At 32.2% G+C, this 25,018-nt stretch overlaps 1 protein-coding gene and 1 long non-coding RNA gene across 6 annotated transcripts in view; one reads left to right on the plus strand and one right to left on the minus strand.

Moving 5' to 3' along the window:
• LOC148226722 (uncharacterized) overlaps positions 1–25,018 on the plus strand; it is a 76,710-nt gene that overhangs the window by 6,486 nt on the left and 45,206 nt on the right. The window contains exon 3 of one of the 4 annotated variants that reach the window (XR_015812193.1): positions 2,495–2,603. The exons of the other annotated variants lie outside the window; for them this stretch is intronic. This is a non-coding gene — a long non-coding RNA (uncharacterized LOC148226722). The remainder of the gene's footprint in view (positions 1–2,494; positions 2,604–25,018) is intronic. 4 annotated transcript variants of the gene reach the window in all.
• LOC148226723 (neuropeptide CCHamide-2-like) lies at positions 1,726–23,445 on the minus strand. Of its 2 annotated transcripts, none has more exons than XM_088203311.1 (5): positions 23,401–23,445; positions 22,528–22,625; positions 2,799–3,029; positions 2,649–2,713; positions 1,726–2,585 (listed from the first exon to the last, which is right to left on the minus strand). In XM_088203311.1, the coding sequence occupies exons 2-5, from the start codon at positions 22,601–22,603 to the stop codon at positions 2,523–2,525; spliced, it is 435 nt and encodes a 144-aa protein (XP_088059437.1). In that variant the 5' UTR covers positions 22,604–22,625; positions 23,401–23,445; the 3' UTR covers positions 1,726–2,522. The 2 variants fall into 2 exon arrangements, with proteins under 2 accessions (XP_088059437.1, XP_088059436.1); XM_088203310.1 differs by having other exon boundaries at positions 2,649–2,722.

Below are 25,018 nucleotides of genomic sequence, written 5' to 3' on the forward strand. Positions count from 1 at the left end.
TATATTTATTTATAAATATTTTAATACCTACATATAATTTGGAAATATTTTGGGAATTTATAAAGCAAATTGTGTTAATAAACAAGTCTTTTTACGTAGATTTTAAATGTGTTTAAAACAAACAAATCTGACAAATTAGATTTTATTTATACAAATCTAAATAATTGCTTAGTAATTAAGAACTAATTCACATTAGTGCCCTGCGCTAATGATAAACTTGTAAATAAAAATACCATATAGCGATCTGAATGTATGCGGAAGTTGTGTACATTTTAATTTATTAAATAATTTAATTCCCTAACGGCCTTCTATGAGTTGCTCTATTATGCATTCTATCAGCACTTTACTCGAAAGCTAAAAAAATGCTCATCTCGGATTTTTTGCTGATTTTGGGATGCTGAGATGTATTGGTTAGAATGCGAGATGATAGTGAGAGCTAAAAAAAGTTCATATTGGAAATGCTGTGAAGCCGGAACCATCCTGGTAAAATCGGGACCGATGTGTGAAACGGAAACAATCCCGGTCATACTTGGTTTATGAACCTAAGCTTCGGTGGTTGGACGATGTGACATAGGTGTAAAATGTCAGTGCAGCTGGAGACAATAACTGAGGAAACTTGACGCAAAACTGTAGGAGATGGAGAACATTCTTGGAACAAGGGATTTCCCATTTTGGCCCAATAATAATGATTATAACATACATATAGTTCAGTTAAATAATTCTGAGTTACAATAACAAAAAATAAATTCATTTGTTTAAAATAAATTTAATATTTTATTTATTTAATAAGCGCGAAGGGCGATTTTACAAGTGACAAGTGTGAGATTACGAGAGGAAAGCGCGAGATTAGAGTATGAAACACTGCGACTACAAGCGCGATATTCCGAGCGTGAAGTGGAAGATTTTGAGCGCAAAGCACCGTTGGCAGTTCTAGAATTGGTATAAGCGACTATCCATAAATAAATAAAATATTTTGGATCCTGTAACAATGTGATACATATCACAAAGTTTTTTTTCATAATAGTTGAAATGCGACTTTACTATTAGTGCAATACTATGGTATTTATTCGTATGTTAGTTCAAGTAATGGAAGTGATTTTATATGGCAGTGTTACATATTATACACCAACGGGAAAGGAGAGGAGATCAATGACTCTACTGCCATTGCTTCCTGTCTGGTTATGTCTGATAGATATCTAATTAGACTTTCTAGCTGTTTTAAATAGTGAATTTGTTGCCATCGCTAGTGTTTTACTATCTTTTGTATTTTGGGCAGGCCACTAAAACACCGTTAATTTGAAAATGCAGGGAAACATTCGTTTTTATGACTCTTTAAACGCACAAGTGCATTGCAATGGGATGATTATGGGTGGTCCTGGTAGAACTGGTAAATATAATATTGGTTTTAAATTAACATTCTGTCCCATTTGTTCAAGCTTCCTTCAAGGACCAGTTTAAAAGACACCTACTTACTATTTTAACTACTGTAAAACTCTACCAATTTTCTTTATTATACGACGCCGTATGATACTGACACCTAGCTTTTTATTATATATCAGTATAAATTATATATTTGTGTTTAATAAACTGTATATAAAACAGCTCTTCCACTTACACACCCTGAAAGTTTATTTCTATTTAATATAAGAGCTATTTTATTGTTTATCAGTGTGTATATAGAAATATTTGTGTTATTTATTTTAATGGGAATCAAAATATTAGTTATTTTTTGGAATAAAACTTTTTATTGATTTGCAATTGACATATATTCATTCATTTTTAATAATTGATACGGTGAACAAATAACATTTTAATAACTATTTATTGATTCTTCAATACATGTACGTAGTTCAAACGTATCTACTTTCATTATATAATTGCTAACATGAATACAGATTAAAATATATATCTTATATAATTAACACTAAACTTTTTTTTAATTAATTCAACATAAATAATAAATTGGTAATAGTTTAAATTTATAAATTGCACAAATTTCTACATCTGATATGTCTGTGAAAAGGTAGTAAGTGCAAGAATACTTAATTTGTATGATTTTATTAGAAACTTATATGCAATGAAAGTTTCCTTAGCGTCGAATAATTACAACAATTCTTACATATTTTAATTATACTTTACATACATTGAAATATGTTTTTTTTATACATTCTTAAAATTATATTTGTGTCTTTAAATTATGAATAAAATTCTCACATTTGTTAACAATATTAAAATAGAAAACTCTGATAACATAAGATCAACTTTGCAAAAATAAAACTTTGATATGTAGATATAATTTATAGATGTTTCATAACGACCAGTATATTTTTAAATATAAGTAAATTTATAACATTGTTAACAAATTCCAGCCAGGAATTATATTCACAATTATTATTTTAAAATACATCTACTGAATAGCATCTTGGTACTAGTTTGCCATATGAAATTAAAAATATATCAATTTATATCTAACGGATCATATGTTTTTTTTTAGGATTTACATAACGACAGCTGTCCAGGATTTAGATGTAGTTGTTCAAAGGATACTCGTCGTTGTTCTCCTGAGACTTTCTGTATGCGATGAGCTGTAAATACATTTCACGGTAACGTTACTGTAATACCACTATATTTATTCATATTAAACTTACCCAGTGTCTCAAATATGGCGAGAGATGCAATTTAATTTGGTCTCCGTTGAAATTGTCTCCGTTATCTATAAATCCTAATTGAAACAACCGTATTAATCAATGTTACATAAGTCAATATAGAGGAGTGAATGCGATAATTATATGATTTGCCTCCGTTTCTGATGGGAATGATGTCGTCTCCGTTTCCGAGATCCATGTTTGACGACTGGGGATAAATTGGCTTGGGCATAGCTACTTCGTCCTGACCGTATTTGCTTTGTTGACCGAGCAGGGTGTCGGATTGCAGTCCGCGCAGAGACGGTCCGTTGCCTAGAGCCCCGATTCCATCTGAACGTTTGCCATGGCCACCGAAGCAAGAGTGACCGAAGGAAGAGCAACCGCCTGAAAAAGATTTTTTCAATGCTTGTATAAATTACATTGAGTTAGCTTTCAATTATAGAATTAAGTCTGAGCTGAACAAACAGTTATCTGTCCCTAGGTGTTTGCTATTCCTAGAATAGTAAATATCTGTCCATTTTGCATCACTACCCATAGTTTTATTATAAAATTGTGGAAATGTCTTCTATGTCTATTATCTATATTAAAATATGCTAATTAATTTAGTGTCCGTTGCATGGGAACACAGAACAAAAATTGGTACAATATATATAATCATATGACTGTCTTGTTTGTTAACACTAACGTAGCTATAGTCGTGCTGATTATATGTCTTTATGTGTTTTTTTTTGATGAAAGTATGTATGTGTGTATATAATATGACTAACAAACCACTAATGGTATATGTGTTAACTTTAAATATATATAAAAATCATATTTGGGATAATTTTTTTTCAAGTATGTTTGTGTTATATAATATATAATATTTTTCAGTATTTAACTGCAAACAGATTTTTAACTAACACCAGACAATCTATATTATTGAAGATGTCAATATATGCCATTTAAATGTAAGCATAGTATATTTATAAATAACTTTAACGAGGAATAATACAAAGAAATGTTGGTTAATCTATGTCTTATATTAAAAATAATCATATTTTAACCTCAAGGTTAGTCATGTTATAATATTGAAAATTTAAAAGTCATGCTATAATATTAAAAACATGTAATACATGTTTTCTTTTAATTACAGCTGATGCTTAAGTTTGAACTTAATTATTTCAGACTTGTAGAGTCTTATATATGTACGTACATATACTTAATATTTAAGCATCCTCCGATAAACCATTTATGTAAAAGTAATATAACACGTTTACTGACTAAATCTATTCAATATTGTTGTTAATGTATCACTATTTAATCTTCTTAGATTATCTTAGCAATTGAATAAAATAAACTTGTTGCAACTGACACCATATTTATGAAAAATTTATGTTATACTTTTATGTTTGTTAACTCAAGTTGTTCATTTTTGTAGCCATCAAGGTGATCATGATGAAACACTCATCTCGTATGGTAATCCCTGTCATATTAAACTACTGTATTTATGTTTTCTTATTGGCAAAAATTTAAATGCCCAAATCACTAAAATCTGAAAATAAGCTCATTATTGCCTTAAATATTCCAATAAATATCATTGTTTTAATCAGTGCTCAGTGCTTTTATATTGGAATATGCTTCATTATACAGTTTTGATTGATAGAAATTCATCAGCAGCATAATAGGACTATCAACATGGTTTGTGTTGTGGTAATCTTGCTGTATGATTTAGAAAATATTATAACATATAGTTGTATGCTTCTTCTTCGTCCATTATCTTAGCAATTGAGTAAAATAAACGTTCTGAAACTGGCACCATCTCTTAAATATAGATATTATTGGTGATTACTTTTACATCTATTGTCTCAAATTTCTTATTTTTAAAGACATAAAGTTATTAATGAGAGTAACATTTTTTTCACAAGGTAATTCCTGTCATATTGAGCTATTATAAATATGACGTATTTATTATCATGGCAAAGTCACAGCAAAATGGAAACCATTGTCTTTAAATGTGCCAATGAATATCGTGACTTATATCATATTTATATGTTCAATGCTTTTATGTTCGTTTGCGCTTTATTAGATAGTTTTGGTTGTTATTAATTTATCAGCAGCGTATTAGGGCTACCAACATTGTTTGTGGTGTAGTAATCTTGCTGTTTAATTCAGGCTATATCATAACTTATAACTTTACATATGTTTCACTAAAAAACAACTATTTTCTGCAAAGAAGTGTAGCAATTTTTAAATATTTTATTTTAATATTTCTTTGTTTATATTTTAGTTTCCACTATAAATTTAATATTTTACATCTGTTAACAGTTGCAAAACGTCCATTTGCTGTTCAAACCAAATTCTAACCTAAACGAAATAAACTCTAAAAAATATACCACATTAGGACATTTGGGGGGGGGGAGGAGAATTGTTTCCCCCTTTCAATTTAACTAGAAAAAAATATTTAATGAAATAATAAAAATGGTATTAAAATATAAGTATTAAAAACAACGACCACAGACTAGTCACTTTTGCCCCACCCCTGAAAAAATCTGAAATTTTATCCCTGTATTGGTTTGTTTATAAAAAAACATATTTTTTTAAATATTTTATGTCTTTTTATAAACAAACAAAAAGAGAAAGGGAAGGGGGAGATTTGCCCCCTCCCCTGAATTCGCCCAGAAAAATGCATGTCGTTTATGGAAATACTATGAATTTTAATGAAAGCGAAATATTAAAAAAAAAACAATTTTTGCCCCCCCCCCCCCCCTTAGAAAAATGTGAAATGGCGTTCCTGGAGTGCACGCTGTACATGTGGTCTTTTTTAATAACATGTATAGTGCAAAGCATCAAATTTATAGTATAATTATTATCACTACAAATGAATGTGAGTCCATTTATTATTATTTTAGGCTAATTATTGTAGGCTTCGCATTTCAGCTATGGCGATCCCGAGACGACCGTCCGGGACGCATCATACGCAAAAGTGAAGTCCCGCTGAGCCTTGCACCCGAACTAAGCGGCGTCGTACAATGACGCCGCATTCCCGCAGCCGCAAGCAACGCGCGGAGTGGGGATACCTTAACGTACCCGACCGGGAATATAAGGCGGGGCCAAAAGTTCACATTTCATTCGACTCCGGACTTCCGACTCTGCAACACTCACTGGACTACAACTCGCCGCTCCGATCTCATCTTCGCTCTTGAACGCTGATTCTACACCTCGCCTCCTGTCTGAGCAACCATCTCCAGGACACGCGCTCGAGGATTAACATCGACGACTGTCGAAGGATCACCGTCAAAACGCGTCAAGAACTTTCTGGAAGATTTCGCAAGGGCCACTTTGTACAGTTCGCTGTACAAACGTCCTACCACAAATCGTCAACCGGACCCGCCGATAACTACAAAATAGAAGCTTAAACACGACCGCTTCATTGGTGACCCCGACGTGATATTTAACGCACCCTTCTGATGCGTAAACCGTATTTTTTTTAAATACGTATAATCTCGGCAGTTTTTGACACCAACGCTTTTTTTTATTTATTTTTTTTTTCTCAAAAAAAATATCTGTCCTGACGGAACCCAACACAACCGTATTTTTAAATGCGTATAACCCCGGCAGTGTTTGACACCAACGCATTATAATATTTTTTTCCCCGAAGAAGCTATTACTCAAACGTGACGATGGAAGCTCCAGCCAACACCAGTGCTCCAACCGCCAACTCCGATGCTGTGTCCGTGACGCCTCCGCCCTTCACCAGCGATGACCCTATCCTATGGTTCATCATGCTTGAAGAACAACTGGCCCATGCTCGAATTACGGTGGACGAAACGAAGTACTACAAGGTGTTGTCTTCGTTGCCGCCTCGCACCATCCAAGAGGTGCGTGATATTATCACTAATAAACCGGCCGCGCACGCGTACGACACGTTTAAGGCTGCTCTGATCAGCCGCCTTTCATCATCACGCGAAACGAAGTTAAGGCAATGCCTTGAGCGCGAGGAGATGGGCGACAGGAAACCATCTCAGTTTTTACGGCACTTGGAAGGACTCGCCGGTTCAGAGTTTTCCGTGCTAGGCCTACGCACGGTGTGGATGGCCCGTCTTCCTTCACACGTGCGTCAAATGATGCTGATTTTGGACGACACGAGCATCGATAAACTCGCCACCATCGCCGACAAATTGATGGACGCCGAACCATGCGGATACAATACTACCGCCGCCGTCAGTGCACCGCCTCCACCAACCACTCCGTCAAGATTGGACATGCTCGAGGAAAAGCTGTCCCGGATGACTGCAATTTTGGAGAAGATGGTCGTTACTACAGACCGTCAAAGAAGCTCAAGCCGGAGCCGAGCTTACAACAACCGCCCGAGAAGTCGCTCCTCTTCGAAAAAACGCCCAAGCAACGATTCAGGACTGTGCTACTACCACGAGACTTTCGGGGACAAGGCGCGCCGTTGCAAGGATCCGTGCTCGAAAAGGTCGGAAAACTAATCCGGCATTCGTCAATGGTAGCGGACGATGTTAGGCCGAAGTCAAGCCGCCTGTTTGTTACCGACAAAGTAACAAAGGAACAGTTTTTAATCGATACCGGCTCGGACCTGTCCGTGTATCCGAGAAGCAAATTAGGACTTCGAACTCCAGCTATTCCGTACGACCTTTTCGCAGCCAACGGTTCCATCATCCAAACGTTCGGATGGAAACAACTCTCCGTCGATTTAGGACTTCGTCGGGATTTTCAGTGGCGTTTTATCATTGCCGACGTAACGAAACCCATCATTGGAGCCGATTTCTTGCACCACTTTAATCTACTTGTAGATTTAAAACGTGCCCGCCTGGTCGACGGTACAACTGCATTCAACATTCAATGCATTGTACAAGGCACAGATAGTTTGCCGCAGATCAAAGCTATTTCCGGAACGACGACGTATCACGACATTTTGAAACGTTTTCCGGAAATTACGCAATCAGCTGGATTGACATCGCTGCGACCTCAGCCGAAACATACAGCAGTGCATCACATCCGGACCAGTTCAGGCCCTCCAGTTTCAAATCGCCCTCGACGACTAGCTCCGGAGAAGTACCACATCGCCAAAGAGGAATTCCGGAAGATGATCAACGACGGAATCGTTCGACCATCTGACAGCCCATGGTCATCGCCTCTTCACCTCGTCGCGAAGAAAACTCCTGGCGAGTGGCGACCCTGCGGAGATTATAGAGCACTGAATGCAAGAACAATACCCGACAGCTATCCCGTGCCACATATTGAGGATTTCGCCCACGCACTGGCGAACCAGAAAATCTTCAGCACAATCGATTTGGTACGGGCGTACCATCAGATACCTGTGGCTCCGGAGGACATAAAGAAGACAGCAATATCTACACCGTTCGGACTTTATGAGTTCCCCTTTATGTCGTTTGGCCTACGCAACGCAGCACAGACGTTCCAGCGATTTATGGACTCAGCACTTCGAGGACTCGACTTCTGTTTCGTCTACATCGACGATATACTCGTCGCATCCGAAAACCACCAACAGCACGATGAACACCTTCGGCAGCTATTCGGCCGACTAAAGGAATACGGAGTGCTAATCAATTCAGCAAAGAGCGTTTTCGGAAAAGCAGAAGTTGATTTCCTGGGATATCGCGTTTCCCACGAAGGCACCAGGCCACTGCCGGAAAAGGTTGCAGCCATTGCAGATTTTCCCCGCCCGGACACCATGCAGAAACTACGACGTTTCCTAGGGATGTTAAATTTCTACCGGAGGTTTATCCCTAGTGCGTCCGCGAATCAACAACTTCTCACGGATCAATTGAAGGGAAGTAAATCCAACAACGATCCGGTGCCGTGGAGTGAAGAATTGGAAAAAGCCTTCACGGCGTGTAAACAAGGCTTGTCGGATGCCACCTGCTTAGTGCATCCAGACCCAAGTTTACCACTCGGACTTTTCACTGACGCCTCGGACAGGACTATCGGCGCAGTGCTTCAACAACAAACACCGGATGGATGGCACCCACTTGCCTTTTACTCGAAGAAAATCTCACCAACGGAGACTCGATACAGCACTTACGATCGAGAGTTGCTAGCCATATATCGAGCAGTGAGACATTTTCGTCACATGATCGAAGGACGAGAATTTTCAATACATACCGATCACAAACCACTGACGTATGTATTTAAACAGAAGCCTGACAAAGCTTCCCCTCGACAATTCCGTCACACCGATTACATCGCGCAGTTCTCAACTGACGTCCGACACATTTCGGGCAGCGATAACGTCGTGGCGGATGCATTATCCAGAATAGAAAGCGTGCAGTCTTTAAATTATGAAGATCTGTCGCGCCAACAATCTGCAGATCCGGAAATTGAAAAATATACCAATTTGCGGACCGTCAACATTCCTGGATCCGATGCGACAATTTTGTGCGATAGCTCTACCGGCAACGAGCGACCATATCTACCGCTCCAATTTAGAAAACAAGCTTTCGAATTGTGCCACAACCTATCGCATCCTGGAGGACGACCAACAACCAAGCTCGTCGCAGAGAAATTCTTCTGGCCCTGTATGCGCACCGATTGCAAGCGATGGGCTAGAGAGTGTGAACAATGCCAGCGATCGAAAATTTCTCGCCATGTTTCCACGCCGATCGGCAGTTTTCCGCCCCCGGAGGGACGGTTCGAACACATCCATATCGACCTAGTCGGCCCTCTTCCACAATCGGAGGGAAAAACGTACATGTTAACGTGCGTCGACAGATTCACCCGCTGGCCTGAAGCTTTTCCTATCGACGACATCACTGCAGAAACCGTCGCTAAGGAGCTTTTCAGCGGCTGGATTTCCCGCTACGGAACACCTCTTCGCATAACCACCGATCAAGGCCGGCAATTCGAAAGCGCCCTGTTTAAAGAATTGGCCCGCTCAACCGGATCTACACACATAAGGACGACGGCGTATCATCCCGCGGCAAATGGGATGGTCGAACGGCTCCACAGACAGCTGAAAGCCGCCCTCATGTGCCATCAAGACGAGCAATGGACTGAGTCATTACCCGCAGTCTTGATGGGAATCCGCGCAGCTTGGCGAGAGGATCTAAAAGCGACTTCAGCCGAATTAGTATTCGGACAACCTCTCCGATTACCGGGAGAATTTTTGGCTCCACGCACGCATAATTACACGTCACCGACTCCTGATTATGCCGAACGACTACGACAACGGATGGCCGAATTGACACCGACATCGCCCAAGCGGCATGGACCACATTCTACCTTCGTCTTCAAGGACCTGCACACGACCTCTCACGTTTTCGTGAGGCATGACGCAGCACGAGGCTCACTACAGCCACCATACGACGGACCATTCGCTGTTATTAGCAGAACGGACAAATGCGTAACAGTGAATATTCGAGGAAAGCCGAAAACCGTTTCAATCGACCGCTTGAAACCGGCTTACATCCAGACAACGGATCAAGATACGGCGCCTATTCAAGAAATACCAGCGGACTCTACTCCACGGGACGAGAGGCCGCCTGAACGCGTAATCAAACAGACAAGATGCGGAAGAACAGTGAAATTCCCAAATCGCTTGAAAGACTGAGCATCCAGCAACAGCTTCAACAAAACGACAGACGAGCTCTACACATACAGACAACGACGCAGGCAGTATCTTGAAATATATTTTTTTTAATTACAGTAATAATATTATTCTTTATATTTTAAGGTAGATCTATGCACATTAGGACACCATTGGAGGACCATGTCATGCGCAAGTGACAAACGGACCCCGAACCCCTACTTTTCCGTTAGCTGAGAGTTTCGTAGGGGCCACTTTGTACAGTTCGCTGTACATACGTCCACACAATCATCAACCATCTGGTTCTGCTTCATCTGCGCCGACCCACGCTGCGCACGAAGACCACATCAATTAGAACAAGCCATAATTTCTCCTCTTGGTTGAATTTCGCAACTGTAAATTGCTAAGAGGGGGAGTACTATGGCGATCCCGAGACGACCGTCCGGGACGCATCATACGCAAAAGTGAAGTCCCGCTGAGCCTTGCACCCGAACTAAGCGGCGTCGTACAATGACGCCGCATTCCCGCAGCCGCAAGCAACGCGCGGAGTGGGGATACCTTAACGTACCCGACCGGGAATATAAGGCGGGGCCAAAAGTTCACATTTCATTCGACTCCGGACTTCCGACTCTGCAACACTCACTGGACTACAACTCGCCGCTCCGATCTCATCTTCGCTCTTGAACGCTGATTCTACACCTCGCCTCCTGTCTGAGCAACCATCTCCAGGACACGCGCTCGAGGATTAACATCGACGACTGTCGAAGGATCACCGTCAAAACGCGTCAAGAACTTTCTGGAAGATTTCGCAAGGGCCACTTTGTACAGTTCGCTGTACAAACGTCCTACCACAAATCGTCAACCGGACCCGCCGATAACTACAAAATAGAAGCTTAAACACGACCGCTTCACAGCCTATTAAAATATTGATTCAATTTTACTGTTTTTACGTTTTTGTGATTCTATACGCATGCAAATATTTTTGACATTTTGTTTCACGGTGTTGCGATTAATAACAGAATGTATTATAGAAATGATGGTGGCGATTGTGACGACCGTTCGTCAAACAAGAGACGTTTTCTGGAACTTAATTATGTACCACTCTAACGTTTCTCTCTAAAATACTTTAAAACTGCTTTTTGAGAATGATAAGATAGTTTTCAAGTAGGCTTTTTCTAAGTGATTTTCCTTTCACCAAGCACCAGCACTCTTATTAGGAGTTTTTTGCCACGCCAGACAGTAGATTTTGCGTCGCCAATCAGAGTAGAGAGAAGTGAGGTTTTAAACTCTTGGCTTGTCGGCTCTTAATTAAAGGCCACTTAGTAGCTTTAGTAGCTAGGCTTTTGTCCTTAATTGAATGTTTTTATATGCTTTGACAGATGGTCAGTATAATAATACATGATCATTATTAAGGTGTTTTAGGGCCAACTGCCAAAGCCAAGCGTGCTCTCCGTTGCCGCTTTGTCGTTATTCCCGCTTCGTTCGTCGCTCTGAATACCTTCGCATCCCACATACAATTAAAAATATTCGTTACAGATTCAACTACCAACCAACACTATCTATATATTTCCAGTGCTCTCGAGATATTTTATAAGATATTTATAATTAATTTATTGCCCATTTATATGTATAAACGTTTTTTTAAATTCATATGCTCGTCCTATTTTGATTCTTAAAAGTTTTAATTAAAATCACTAATATTTCTGTAATTAAAATATCTATATTCATCAATACAAGTTGAGCTTCCTTTTGTCGGTACTAAATTTTATAACGCACAGAGAATGTCACGTATACCGTTGACATAATGCACGTGTTAATGCATTTTTTAATCAAGCGAAAGATGACACTACGTGAACGGAATAAATTTTTCACTGTCCTGAAAAGCCTTTGACTCCCGTTTTTCTGGTGTTATTAACGATGCACTGCTCAATTAAAACGGGACAAAGCGTAAAGTAACGCGAAACGACGAAAATACAATATTATCCAATTAACGGCCGCTAGTTGGATTAAAATCGTACATTCATGATATTCATTAGGCGCATCCATAATGTTGAAATATTTACTGTTTTAGATTAAGCCTCTTTTTGGGCTCGCTTCCAGTTTATTATAGAATGATTACACTTCAATGTTTTATTCTACATTTTAATATAAACGTCTAAAATTATCAAGTATTTTACGGTCATGTATGTATACTATTGGTCAAATGTGATTCACTTATCGCTACAAAATAAAAGTTATGACAATAGCAGACTGTATTACACGGTCATACCGAGAATAACTTAATCGCTTCCCCAACCACGTGCTATTCGGGAGTGTGTTTTTAAGCTAAATTTCCCATATGAAAGTTGCTACTGTTTCCAGTGCAAGTTTGCCAAAGAAACCGCAGTCCCAAATGCTGTGCTGTAATATGTTTGTGTTTTAAACTTTACGCCTGTGATATATGCAATAACGCTGTGTTATATTTAAATTTTATTTGCCAAATAAAGGACCCGAGAGTCAACATGTCAACAAGATGGCTTAACCAAATTATACGGGTTTGCTTAATGGATTTCACCAGAAAAATCAGCGTCGGGTCTAATTGTTAGATGTCGTTTGGTAAACACCCGAAAAAACTTCGATTTAACCGAGTAAATAGATATTAACGCCTCAATTTCGGTTACGAACCCTTATATGATACAATATAATAAATTCAGTCTTCGGATAAAGTTTGGTATGCGGTTTAGGTTGCTGATAACAATTTGCATCTATGCGACAAGTTGCACAACTCAATTTCACCTAGACGCTCTATCGTATATTTATATTATCCAAGTGTTACATATAATTACATTCAATAAACTATTATTAATATTATCAAACTACAAAATGGTATAACGTCCATAATCTATCTTGCACCGGGAAACTTGGTTCAACTTCGATGCGTATTGAACTTTAGTGTAACGCTTAGCCGCACAAAATAATGTAAGAAGTTTCGACGTTTTCCACAGCACACAATACCTTTAATCCGCTTAACGGTTACAAAATATGCTATTAATTTCTATCATATGTATCTAACATAAACATATATTACGTATATATTTTTTCATGTCAACCATTTGTGCAGTTGCGCAACGGGATTTGGCTGTATTCGTTATGTCCGAAAGAAAACAAGATTTATGTATGCACAAATATAAAAGAACAAATTTTAAACGCGAAAAGATAATGTATGCAATGTTCGGTTTTAATATAAACTTTGAACGGCGTATCTTGTCCGAGTTTAATCTCCAAAATCTGACGTTTAAAACGCACCGTTATTAAAAATTTAACCCGGATTATTAGACGACATTAAAAATGTCATTTTGGATTAAACTTAACATGAGATTTTGTGCTTATTATGTACCATTGCTTAATAATATGTCAGTCACAGTTAGTTTCTATTTATATAAATAATATTTTATCATTTTTTTATATCATTACTACAAAGATACGATACCTGATTTATTAATATGTGACATAATCATTAATAATCAGCATATATACATATTTTGTATGGTTTCTGTACTACAATGAAATGTATAGAAAATGAGCACAATATGACTTGTATAATTTTAATTTTATGAATTTTTGTTAATACATATATCATTATTAGATAATTTCTTATACCTTATATTTATATGTACTAACAATACTCATCCGTGAGACTAGCAAAATCTAAGAAAACCTAATATAAATTATCAATCGGAATAATCATTATATCATAATCACTAATTTCGATCATTATAATAGACGAAATGAAAATTGAAAAACACTATATTTTAAATGAGATTTGAATCTATGTCTTTCTAATATTTATTTATTTAAATTAAATTAGGACCATCGTAACCTAACAGGTTACCCCAATGCGTCACGATTATTTCAATACACAAAAAAATATATGTATAATAAAAAATAATACATATAAAGAAGCAAACAAAAAATTATAAAATAACAAAATTAAATGATATTAACTGGACCAGCTCCTCGTAGCTAACATTAAACATGTCAATGTGTATTGCCAGCACATTAAGGAGCCGGATGGCCACAGCCATAGGCGCTTCGGAAAGCGCGGATGTCTTAGCCCCAACGGCGCTTAAAAAAGGACGCGAAAAAACTGTAATTTCTCGAGAATAGCTGGATCATCGACAGCACCTTTAGTGACATACAACTTTCTGCGGGAACTCAGAGAATCGTATCCCAAAGCTCCCAAAAAAAGGCGCAGGGATATAAAAAAATTAAATTAAATCTGGGATATAAGAAAAATTAAATTATGGTATAAGTTATCGATATATCGCACTTCCAATTACCAGAAAAATTAACTGAGAAGTTATTCTAACGACCACTTCAAACAAATGAAAATAATTACAAGACCTTAACAATGAAAGAGAGATCGGATCGAAACAATTGTTAATATTTCACAGACTACCTATTAACTTGAAACGTTTATTACTCATATTCACCCAAAATTCCTGGAAAACTACCTTTTTATGTAAAATGAATACGCGATAGACAATGCAGGGTAGATTCCTGTGCAAAAAATATAATAATCAGTTATACTTTTAAGCCGTAAATATATTTCGTGAATATGTTCAGAAAACATCGCAAAGGCAACCGCTTCCCTCTTCGCGTCAAACGTTTTGATTTAAAAATTTAACTCGCTTCGAAGAATACTGGATCCTTCGCACTTCACGTAAACAATTAAATTGTAACAGCTGTATGTAAACGTAATTATATATTTTTTTTAGAATATTTAACATATGTATATAATGTCTTTAATGTAATAAAATAAATACCCTTGATATAAAGGTCAGTACATGAGCTTCAAATCAATGAACTATTTTATTATAACTGTCACTTTTAAAATAATTTTACGGCAGGAAGCAAATATTTTTTTATCTATTAGAAAATGGATCTTCGCGACTAAAATTATAATCGTTATGTGACAAAATAATCGGCGATTCGGAATCGGACTATTCATTTGATGAAGTATGAATTGCTTTGTTTTTTGTTTAAAATTGATTAAACCATAGTTATTTATTTAGCTGCGTGTATTCATGACTATCGCTATCCGCATACAAAGTGAACGGTTCTTCTTAATCCACATCCTTCTTTTGATATACATATTGAATATACTATATTAATCTGAATCTCACTATCGGAAACTTGTTACTTATTTACATTGCTTGTTAAGTTGCAGCTATAAAAAGGAAGCTCATAAAAATAATTGAAATAAAACATCGTACAACTGCAGGACACTGCAGATTTATCTATCTCAAAAATGTGATTATAATTACAGCACGAGACGCAATAATTGTTAACCTTTATTTAAAAGGCATATTGTAAGAATAAAAAACAAGCTTTCAACTGAGCAATTGAACATATATTTAGATTTGAAAAGGGCTTTAAAACGATGTTAATAAATTAAAATATTAATGAATTAAAGTATCGGGTAGTATTATAATGGAAAAAATACATAAATATAATATTAAAGGCGGAAAAAGAGTAAAGCATTTTTTAGTAGCTCTAATGACCAATATTATTTATAAATTATATGAAATGTTAGGGATACATTTATTGAAGGATGATGTATACCGTGCGAGAGATATTATAAATAGTATAGTGAGTTCATTAATTAAACACTTATGTTACATTGAAGAGGGTTTAAATGTTAATAAATCAAAGTTAAATGTGCAAAAGATTGTAGTAATAATGTTAAACTAAAATAGAAAATACATTTTAATGTGTATATTTTCAGGTAGATTTAAATGTAAATGTAAAAATTAATTTATAGTTTTATATATAATGTAAGTCTATTATATTGGTAAAAAAAGTCAGATAGTAAATAAAATCGTTACATAATAATAATTACATTTAAAAAAAAATATTGTAATTTTTCTGCTTTAACATGATAAGTAGCCCAATATGTTACAACAGGGTAATAATACACAAGACTGAAATCATAATTTTTAAAGTGATTTTATTTTTTTTAAATTTGAGATAATAAATTAAGAGAGCTTAAGTCTTTGATATAAACAAACACTAATTTAGAAATATATTTATTAAATTCAATACATATGTTCAATTAAAAAAATAAAATATTTTTTCAGATCATAATTTTTAAAATTAACGATATTGTGATCAACATTATTTTTGGTAATAAGGTGGCTTTAATAATAATTTCATAGAAATTTTAATTTAAATGCAGTTTTATTCAGTCTAAAAAGTCTAAATATAATTTAATAAATAAAAGAAAATTCCGTTGTGAAAATTGTAACCAAATAAAGTATATTATATATATTTTTAAAAATTGAATTATCAATACGTGACGGGAGTACAAAACTGTACGTACACCTCACGTCTCCTGTCATTATAGTGAATAAAGGTGAAAAAGCCGCGACGAATGCTGTGTAGATAGATAACTTTGGCCGGAATAAGAACCTATTTTTTGTGGAAATTATTGAAAATTATTGAGCACGTTCCGATTTAAGCTTGTAATATTTCACCCGGCCTATTCATATAAAAAAAACTTATGAGACGTGCCTACTTTATCTGGCGATAAAATATAAAATTTTATATATATATTCAATAATTTTATTTTTAACGTTTTGACAAAATGTATTTTCGATTATTATGAATGCCAATTTAAATAGATAATTAATATATTTTTTTATTATACATATTTAGAATTGAAACCCCTGCGTATTTGTCGATTAAAAAACAAACATTTGCTTACGGTCAAACTTTTTAAAAGTTCTGCAGGAAGTAATTAGAGGCAATAGTTACACAGTAGTTTATATGGAATTAAAATTGCAAAAGGTGAAACGTATAATTACATATAAAATTAATACCCATATAAATAAAGTGCAAATACACTTTTAATATTATACAAGAAATAAACTATCGATGCTAAAAAATAATCTTGCTACAAAATCAAAAAAATAATAATGCTATAAAAATATAAACCATAAAGTATGTTTTAAAAACAATCTAAACTACGTATTTTATTGTAATTAAATTATTACAAATATAAAATATCCACATTGTATATAAAATAAATTGATATTTAGTACTAGAACCTTGATTTATAAGTATCAGATTCAATTTCTATTTTTCTCATTATTTTTCGTGTTAAAAATGCTTTGAAAAGTATAAGAGAAAAAATGCATTATATTATTTGAAAATATGTATACGATTTTCCCTTCTGAAATATTCATGTATCTGAAGATATTCTAAATCGTAAGAATTTATTCGTCTTGACTGACTGAATAAAAATTTATCTTGTGTAAAAAAATTCAATCATAGCATGTGAAAGATACAAGTTTAACCGAGTTTAAATAATACGTAAATATTACACAATAAGTTTATTAGCTTAACATTATGTGTTTTCTGAAGGTTAAGTTCTTAGAAAAAAATTATATTACAAACATTACATTTAGTCCTAAGGCTATATTTTATGTATATATACATATATAGTTTTATTGATTAAATTATATTTTTTCAATGCTAATTTATGTTTATTTTAACAAAAGAGATAGAATTTCATTCTGAATGCTCTTGAAGAATTGTATATGCTTTAATTAGTAAATCAAACAAAACTCAGTGCTTCTTTGACAAATTAAGTTGTGTATGTAAATATATTTATATTATAGGATTTTAGTATATTGTTCGTGCAGGTAATTTAAACATTTTTTTAATGATTGCTAAACAACTATTTATTTAATATTTATAATTATTATATCCATGAGATTTATTTAAATTATTATATTAGGTAAACCCTAAATAAATATCGTTTTAATAATAAAGCAAAGATAAATCATTTTTATTATAATTTTTTTAAATATAGTTCAATTCTAAATAAATAACCTTCTCTCACCTCTCCTAGTATAAAAAATCTTAATAATTGAAAAAAAAGTTTTTTTTAGAACTCGATTTTTTTCTTCTTAAAGACGACATTATATAAACTTAAATAATTTAATGAGCAGTGATTTGTAAATATTTTTAAAAATAAAATGTTTATAGATGTCTATCAAACAAGGTAAATTTGGGTTACCCTTAATAATATTATATAATAAGAAAAAAATGTTTTTTGTTGTTTTCTAAATTAATGAAAAAATTTAATCTTATACTAATAAAAAGTACACATATTCAAAAATATTATGCATTAGAAGTTTATTTATAAATAAGCTGATAACTATTTTATAACTAAATAACACGTGTCGTGTTTTTCCTGCCGCGTGCGTACGAGAAGCACTTACATATTATAGATTTCGCTTAAATTTATTGTCTAAAATAGGATTGTTCTTAAATTGAAAACATACATAGATCTAAAAATAATATCTTATCATACTTAGGCGATCAAATCGTGATTCCATTTCCTTTTTTTACTTACATAAATTATGAGTCCGGCGCGTGCCGAATCAAAGGTAAAAAGTAGCATTCAGGGTTGCTTTAGCGATACGTTTCCTTTAAAAATTCGAATTCGCTAATGGTTTTGCGTCGTTTCGCAATAAATAATACACGCGTATGTAAATTATCCGTTCGTCTCTCGGGAAGATTCATAAATAAATTTTAATGCGTTAATTAAAATGCTTAATGATATACGCGCGCTCTTTTGGTATTGCAATTAATATTTCAGCGGTTAAGATTTCAGTGGCTTAATCGTTTTTCATCGCACAGAGTATCAAAAACATTTTTTTCAGAATTGAATAAATAAATACTTTTATCACCCACACACCGCCATAGCAATATGTATTTAATATTATATACGACAGTAACGTACCCGTTGAAAATCAACGGAGAGCTTCCTACAAAGGCTCCGTTTCAGTAAATTGGTTTGAAATACGGTTAAAGTTACGTTTTGTACGCTAGAACATTTTATACGAAATCTTTTGATCTTAGTTGGTATAATAGAAAATTTATAAATGAACAGCTAGCCTGATCGAATATTTTATGTATTAATTTATCGTTAAAGTTGTAGTATATCTCTAGTGACATTTTTAATATTTAAACCGTACAAAAAAGGTATATCTAGATTTTTATGTAGAATTATTACATCTGAATTAAATTATCATAAATCTTTTATTTAAGTGTGCGACTTTAATTAAAAAACCAACAAAATGGATTGTCTTTTGAAAATTTGATTGTCTTTTGTCTGTTAAAAATTCATATATTGTATTGATACATATTTTTGTTGTAGTTAATTTATCATTAAAAACCGTGGTATTAATGTGAAGTGTAGTTATTGGCATTGTAGGCATTGAACTGAGGTATGTAATTTTGCCACAAAGATTCAATAATTCAATGAATTGATTTTATAGAACTTTCAGTTTTAAATGCTTGTAACAAGCAAAAATATCGATTAAAAAAGGTTAATACAATATAACTTAACATTACCATAAAAATATTAACGTAATTAATTTTATATGTAAATATTGTTTTTTGTAACATTTTTTATTGTCGTAATAATTGCTAATTTTGTCTTATATAAATAAACTATATATAGAAAAATCTGACTACTAATTATTTATTATACGATAATCAAAATAAGTTTTTTTTATTAAAATTAGTGATTTCATTTATAAAATAAAATGTATTCATTTACATTTTTCATTATATATTACTTTTTAAAATCTTTCAAAAATAATTATAAATAATATTTTTAAAATTGTATTGTTTTTTACAATTATTTACATTATTTCATAATCACTTTTTGTTAAAGACAATTAATCGATAAAAAAATTACCGCAAAGTAATGCGTAGTTATATTATACAATATCGACTATTTCATTAGCATTAAACTGGGCTACATCTTTTTGCCACAAAGATTTAATAATTGTTTTTTATAGAATTTCCAGTTTTTTTATGCTTGTAATAAGCAAAAATATCGATTAAAAATGACAATACAATAGAACTTAACATTACCATAAAAATAATAATGTAATTAATTTTATATGTATTTTATAAAAAAATGAATAATATTTTTTTATATAAAAATCGTATTTTAACATCTTTAATAATAATTTTAAAATTTACTTTAAATCTTCTATAATTGATAGTGAAAAACTACATTGAAAAGTATTTAAAATCAATATATTTTACTAAAATTCTTATTATATTTTTCTTAAAAAATGAAATAAGTGCTAAGAAATGTTGCATTGTATCACATTTCTATTGAAGCAATACAATTTTTTGTTATTGCCAAAGTATCATGTAATCGACGTAAAAGTGACGCGTTATTAAGGTAAATCTATTATTAAACTCGGCTATATTTTTGCAATAAAGATTCAATAACTTATTGAATTGATTAATATAGAGTTTTAAGTTATTTTTATGCTCGTAATAATTAATAAAATCAATTAAAAGTGCCAACACAAAAGACTCGAGCACAAAAAATTTAACCCCAACATAAAAATCTTTACGTAATTAATTTTCAATATTAAGACTACAGCAAAATATTTTATTGTATTATACAAAAAAATACTAAAGGAATTTTGATATTTATTTTTTAATAAAAATTCATAATTTTATTATTTTACTAAAATATCCTTTTTAAATCTTTAAAATATTTACTATACCTAAATCATAATATATTATAATTCATAGTAAAAATGTTTAATAAGAAATATTAAAAATCTATAAGTTTTACTTAAATTAAAAAATGTTGCATTACATCACTTTTTATTTAAGGGGTACCAATTTTTGTTATATGTAATGGATCATAAAAATAATAATTAAAGTATATCTATTATTACATTTGCAATAATCTGAGCTACACTTTATTCCACAAATAATCAATTATGGTCTTAATAACTGATTAAATATACTAAAACTAATCTTATAACAGTAAAAACGCATATTACTAAAATAATTAAAACCCGTTATTTCAATGTAATACTAAAATATTTTTTTGGGAATTTTAATATTAACTATATATCATATTGTTTTATAATTTTAATTAAAAAATATTTTTGAGTGTTTTATATTGGAAAATTATTGTACCTTTTTATTGAGCATATTTATTAATACATTTCTGACTTTAACCCATATTTTATTTTATATTAATAATAACTATTATACTAAGTACAATTCTTATAAATTATATTAAATTAAGTTTTCTTAGATTTACAATTTCTTACATATTAATATCGAAGTTACTTAACTAAAGTCAAATATGCAATGACATTTTTGAAAATAATAGTATGGTCTGTTTTTGGTTAGATGTTTAATTAAGCGATCAGTAGTTTTAAAAATGATCAGATATTTATAATATGCGTAAATATGCATTATGAAATTGCTTTGTAAAAATCGGTTAAAAATCGTTATTTAATAGAATCACGGAATTTTTCGAATAATGTTATCAATTAAATTCATTATCAATGTAATAAAAAATATAGTAGCTATAATCAATTTGTTATAATAAAATTTATGACCATTTAATTTAAAGTTTACTGGCCTTTTATTAATTTAAAAAATCTGACAATTTAATTAATTTCCTATATTAAGACAATAGCAAAATATTTTATTGTACAAAAAAATAATAATCAATTTTAATAAATATTTTTCAATAAAAATTCCTTGTGATAATAATATTCATGACCATTTTATTTAAAGTTTACTGACCATTTATTCTTAAAAATTTGACAATTTTTCCGGAAAATAATAGATATTTTTAATAATCAAATTTGTAAACTATTTTTAATATACATAGAGATTTTATTTTGCTATACATGTATATTTGCGTATTGTTTTTTGTCCCATGATGCTTTTTTTACTGTATATATTTGGACAAAAATCTAAGATCCTATGATTTTTTTAAGATTTAACCATATTTTAAATTGAAAAGAAATATTAGTACAATATATTTCTAGAATTTAACGTTAAGCGTTATAATTCATTGATTGTTTAAAAAAAAAGTAAATTTCGTAGCCCTCAAAAGTGGTAGTATAACTAGAGAATCTAAGATATGTTTTCATGTTTTTTTCTAAAAACACATTTTTATATATTTTACATATTTCAAACCCACAATAATTGTTTTTCTCTCTGAGATGCTTACACCAAAGGATTACGCCCATTGGCTTGTTCATATTTTGTAACCATAAATAAAGTACAAATGAAAAAAGTGTGTATTTCAGATTGAAGAATCATACTTAGGCTTTAGTATGTATGTGTATTTTAATGTCAAGAATTCGTTTCTAGTAAAGAGTACATTTAATTAAAATATTATAGAAGGTTAAATAAGATTCCGAAGATTATGATTTAATTTTTCCGAAATATATCAAAATAAAAAAAAATATTATAATATTTAGAAAAATAACTCACGTTTGGCTTCTGTAAACGATACTCCGATGAAAATGGCCACGCAGAGAGTTAGGGTCCTCATACTCGGATGCTGCATCTTTATTTAATTTATTTTGCGACTGAAAAATAAATAAATATATTTAATAATGAAATGTTTCGCCTCATTTACCGTGCCTAAATTTTATATGAATTTCCGGTTAAAATTTTAACGAACGATGAAAATCCTTTTGTAACAAATCGGCCGTGAATTTATTTAAATGTTAAAGAAAAAATCTAAAGTATTTATGTTGTAAATTGTGGTTGGCGAAGCGAATATTATATGTATACGAAAATTAATCATAAATGTATTGATAAAGCAATGTTGTGTGTTTTGCATGAAAACAATGATTCCTTCAAGGCACAACATGTAATAAGAGGTTCCATAAATAAATACGTAATATTAAACAAATACATGGTTTGTTAAAATTATTATGCTACACATGTGAATTTCTGTATGTTAATATGAACAATATAATTGTATAGAAATACGATATGCCATATTTTTATTATTATATTTCTATATAAATCGTTTATACTATACAAATATAGTATAAATTAGAATATTAAATAACAGTATAAGTAATATATGAATATGTTAAAAATAGTTAGATATAATGTGTGAGTGAAACCTTTGAAAGATTTTCCGAGTTTTCCGGATGAAAGCTCGTGGCTTATGTAGATACATGTACAAATTTATATTATGCATATCTATGTATATAATGAAAAAATAAAAAAAATCTATTAAAATTGTGATTGTTTAGAATTAATGTTAGAATGGCCGAATGAACAAAGAGTTAATGAGTTATGAAGTTGAAGCACATTGAAGTGGTGAAAATTGTGCGGTGAAAAACTAACGTTTCGGTGTAGATTTCCCGCCGAGAGCAGCCGATGCAATGCCCTAAAGGGACGCTTCGCGCGCCTTTTCTATACAAACGATGTCAGGGGTAGTCAACCTTTTCAATAAGTTCATACGATTATTATTATATATAATTATTATACATGTAAAAAAGCTATATAACTTAAACTTATAAGACGATACAGAGCAAATCTATAGATATATCGATTTATGCTAATCATTCCTAAGAAAAAAATATTCTATGTGATCTGTTGTCCTTTATAAATAGTTTTTTTGAGTCATATTCCATTATAATAATAAAGACATTTTAAGAAGCTATATTTTATATTTTCATAAGCATCCGAAATAGTTATATACTTTTTGACCAGAATAAGCGTCCGCTCTTTTTCATTTCAATCATCAAATTATATTTTTTTGTGACAACTTTATATTTTTTCGGATTTATTCGCTATAATAAGATTATCCGTTTCTTCTTTAATACTAAAATAATCACTTCGGTGATCAATACACGTGTTCTAAATAAAAATCAAATCAAGCTAGGTCGTGCATATTTTATTAAAATCATTTAATGTTTTATTTAATTAAAGTATACCTTTAAATAATATTTAAAAAATACCAGCCATTGAAAAAGTCCACAGCTGCACAACATTTACTTGAATATATGAGTGATTTCTGGAATTTCGGCAATTACAAAGAAATTTTCCACGTGATGCTGTTTGTCGGCTATTTTTATTGTTATTTTTATTGTTATAAATTACAAATATTGAAATATAAATGTGACCGCGCCACCGTGGCCTGGCGGCCTCTTTCTTATGATAGGGATGGCTGGCGAAGTGAAAACAAAAGCATGTATTGCATATATGCAATTATTTTTATTGTCATTCAGGCATTTTTACGGAATATATTTCACTAAACATTGGTGTTACATATTAGCAATAAATAAATCATAATAATAATTAAATAAAAAATTTGCGCTAAACGTATTTTAAAATATAATGCAATGCTATTTATTTTTCTGTAACTATCTAAAAATAGGTTGTACTAGGCGATATAAATATAATAAGTAATAATTAAAATGTGCTGAATAAAGTTTTCTTAAATCAAACTTGATATATCTTTTATTTTTTTAAGAAAATTATTATGAAAATTATATTTTTTTATTGTTGCACCAATTCAATTTTACATTATTGAGAGTACCCAAAAAAGTTTGAAATTTTAAAACCCATATATAATAATTTATTTAAAAAATGCAAATCAATGATTTTTTCAAGATTTTTTTTGCATATGTTAGGCCAAAAAAATGGTTATGTAGTATTTACTTATTTTTTGTTATTTTTTACAAGAGTGGAACGAAATAAATATACGAGAGATAAATCATTCGAAATAAAATATAATTGTGATATTCTAAAATAAATATTAAATTTGCAAAAACAGTCCTGTGAGAGTGTGAATCAAACATGGGTCTGGCTCAATGAAATCTTGTGACACAGGGGGGGGGGGATAAAAAATTAACGAAAAACTGTGACATAATTTATGGAAGCCGTCTAAGGTTCTTTCGGATAATCGCAACTGACAAAAAATAATGAGTAATATATTTTATTGGAATAAATTGTCGAG

This window comes from Plectrocnemia conspersa, unplaced genomic scaffold, assembly GCF_051122295.1.
Source record: "Plectrocnemia conspersa isolate PC_06_02 unplaced genomic scaffold, ASM5112229v1 ptg000014l, whole genome shotgun sequence".
Taxonomy (NCBI): Eukaryota; Metazoa; Arthropoda; class Insecta; order Trichoptera; family Polycentropodidae; genus Plectrocnemia; species Plectrocnemia conspersa.

Coding starts and splice junctions, on each gene's coding strand:
- LOC148226723 (XM_088203310.1), bottom strand. CDS start 22,603: ATGCAGCATCCGAGTATGAGGACCCTAACTCTCTGCGTGGCCATTTTC. Junction 2,723..2,798: donor CATTCCCATCAGAAACGGAG/GCAAATCATATA, acceptor TGTTTCAATTAG/GATTTATAGATAACGGAGAC. Junction 2,586..2,648: donor CGCCATATTTGAGACACTGG/GTAAGTTTAATA, acceptor ATGTATTTACAG/CTCATCGCATACAGAAAGTC.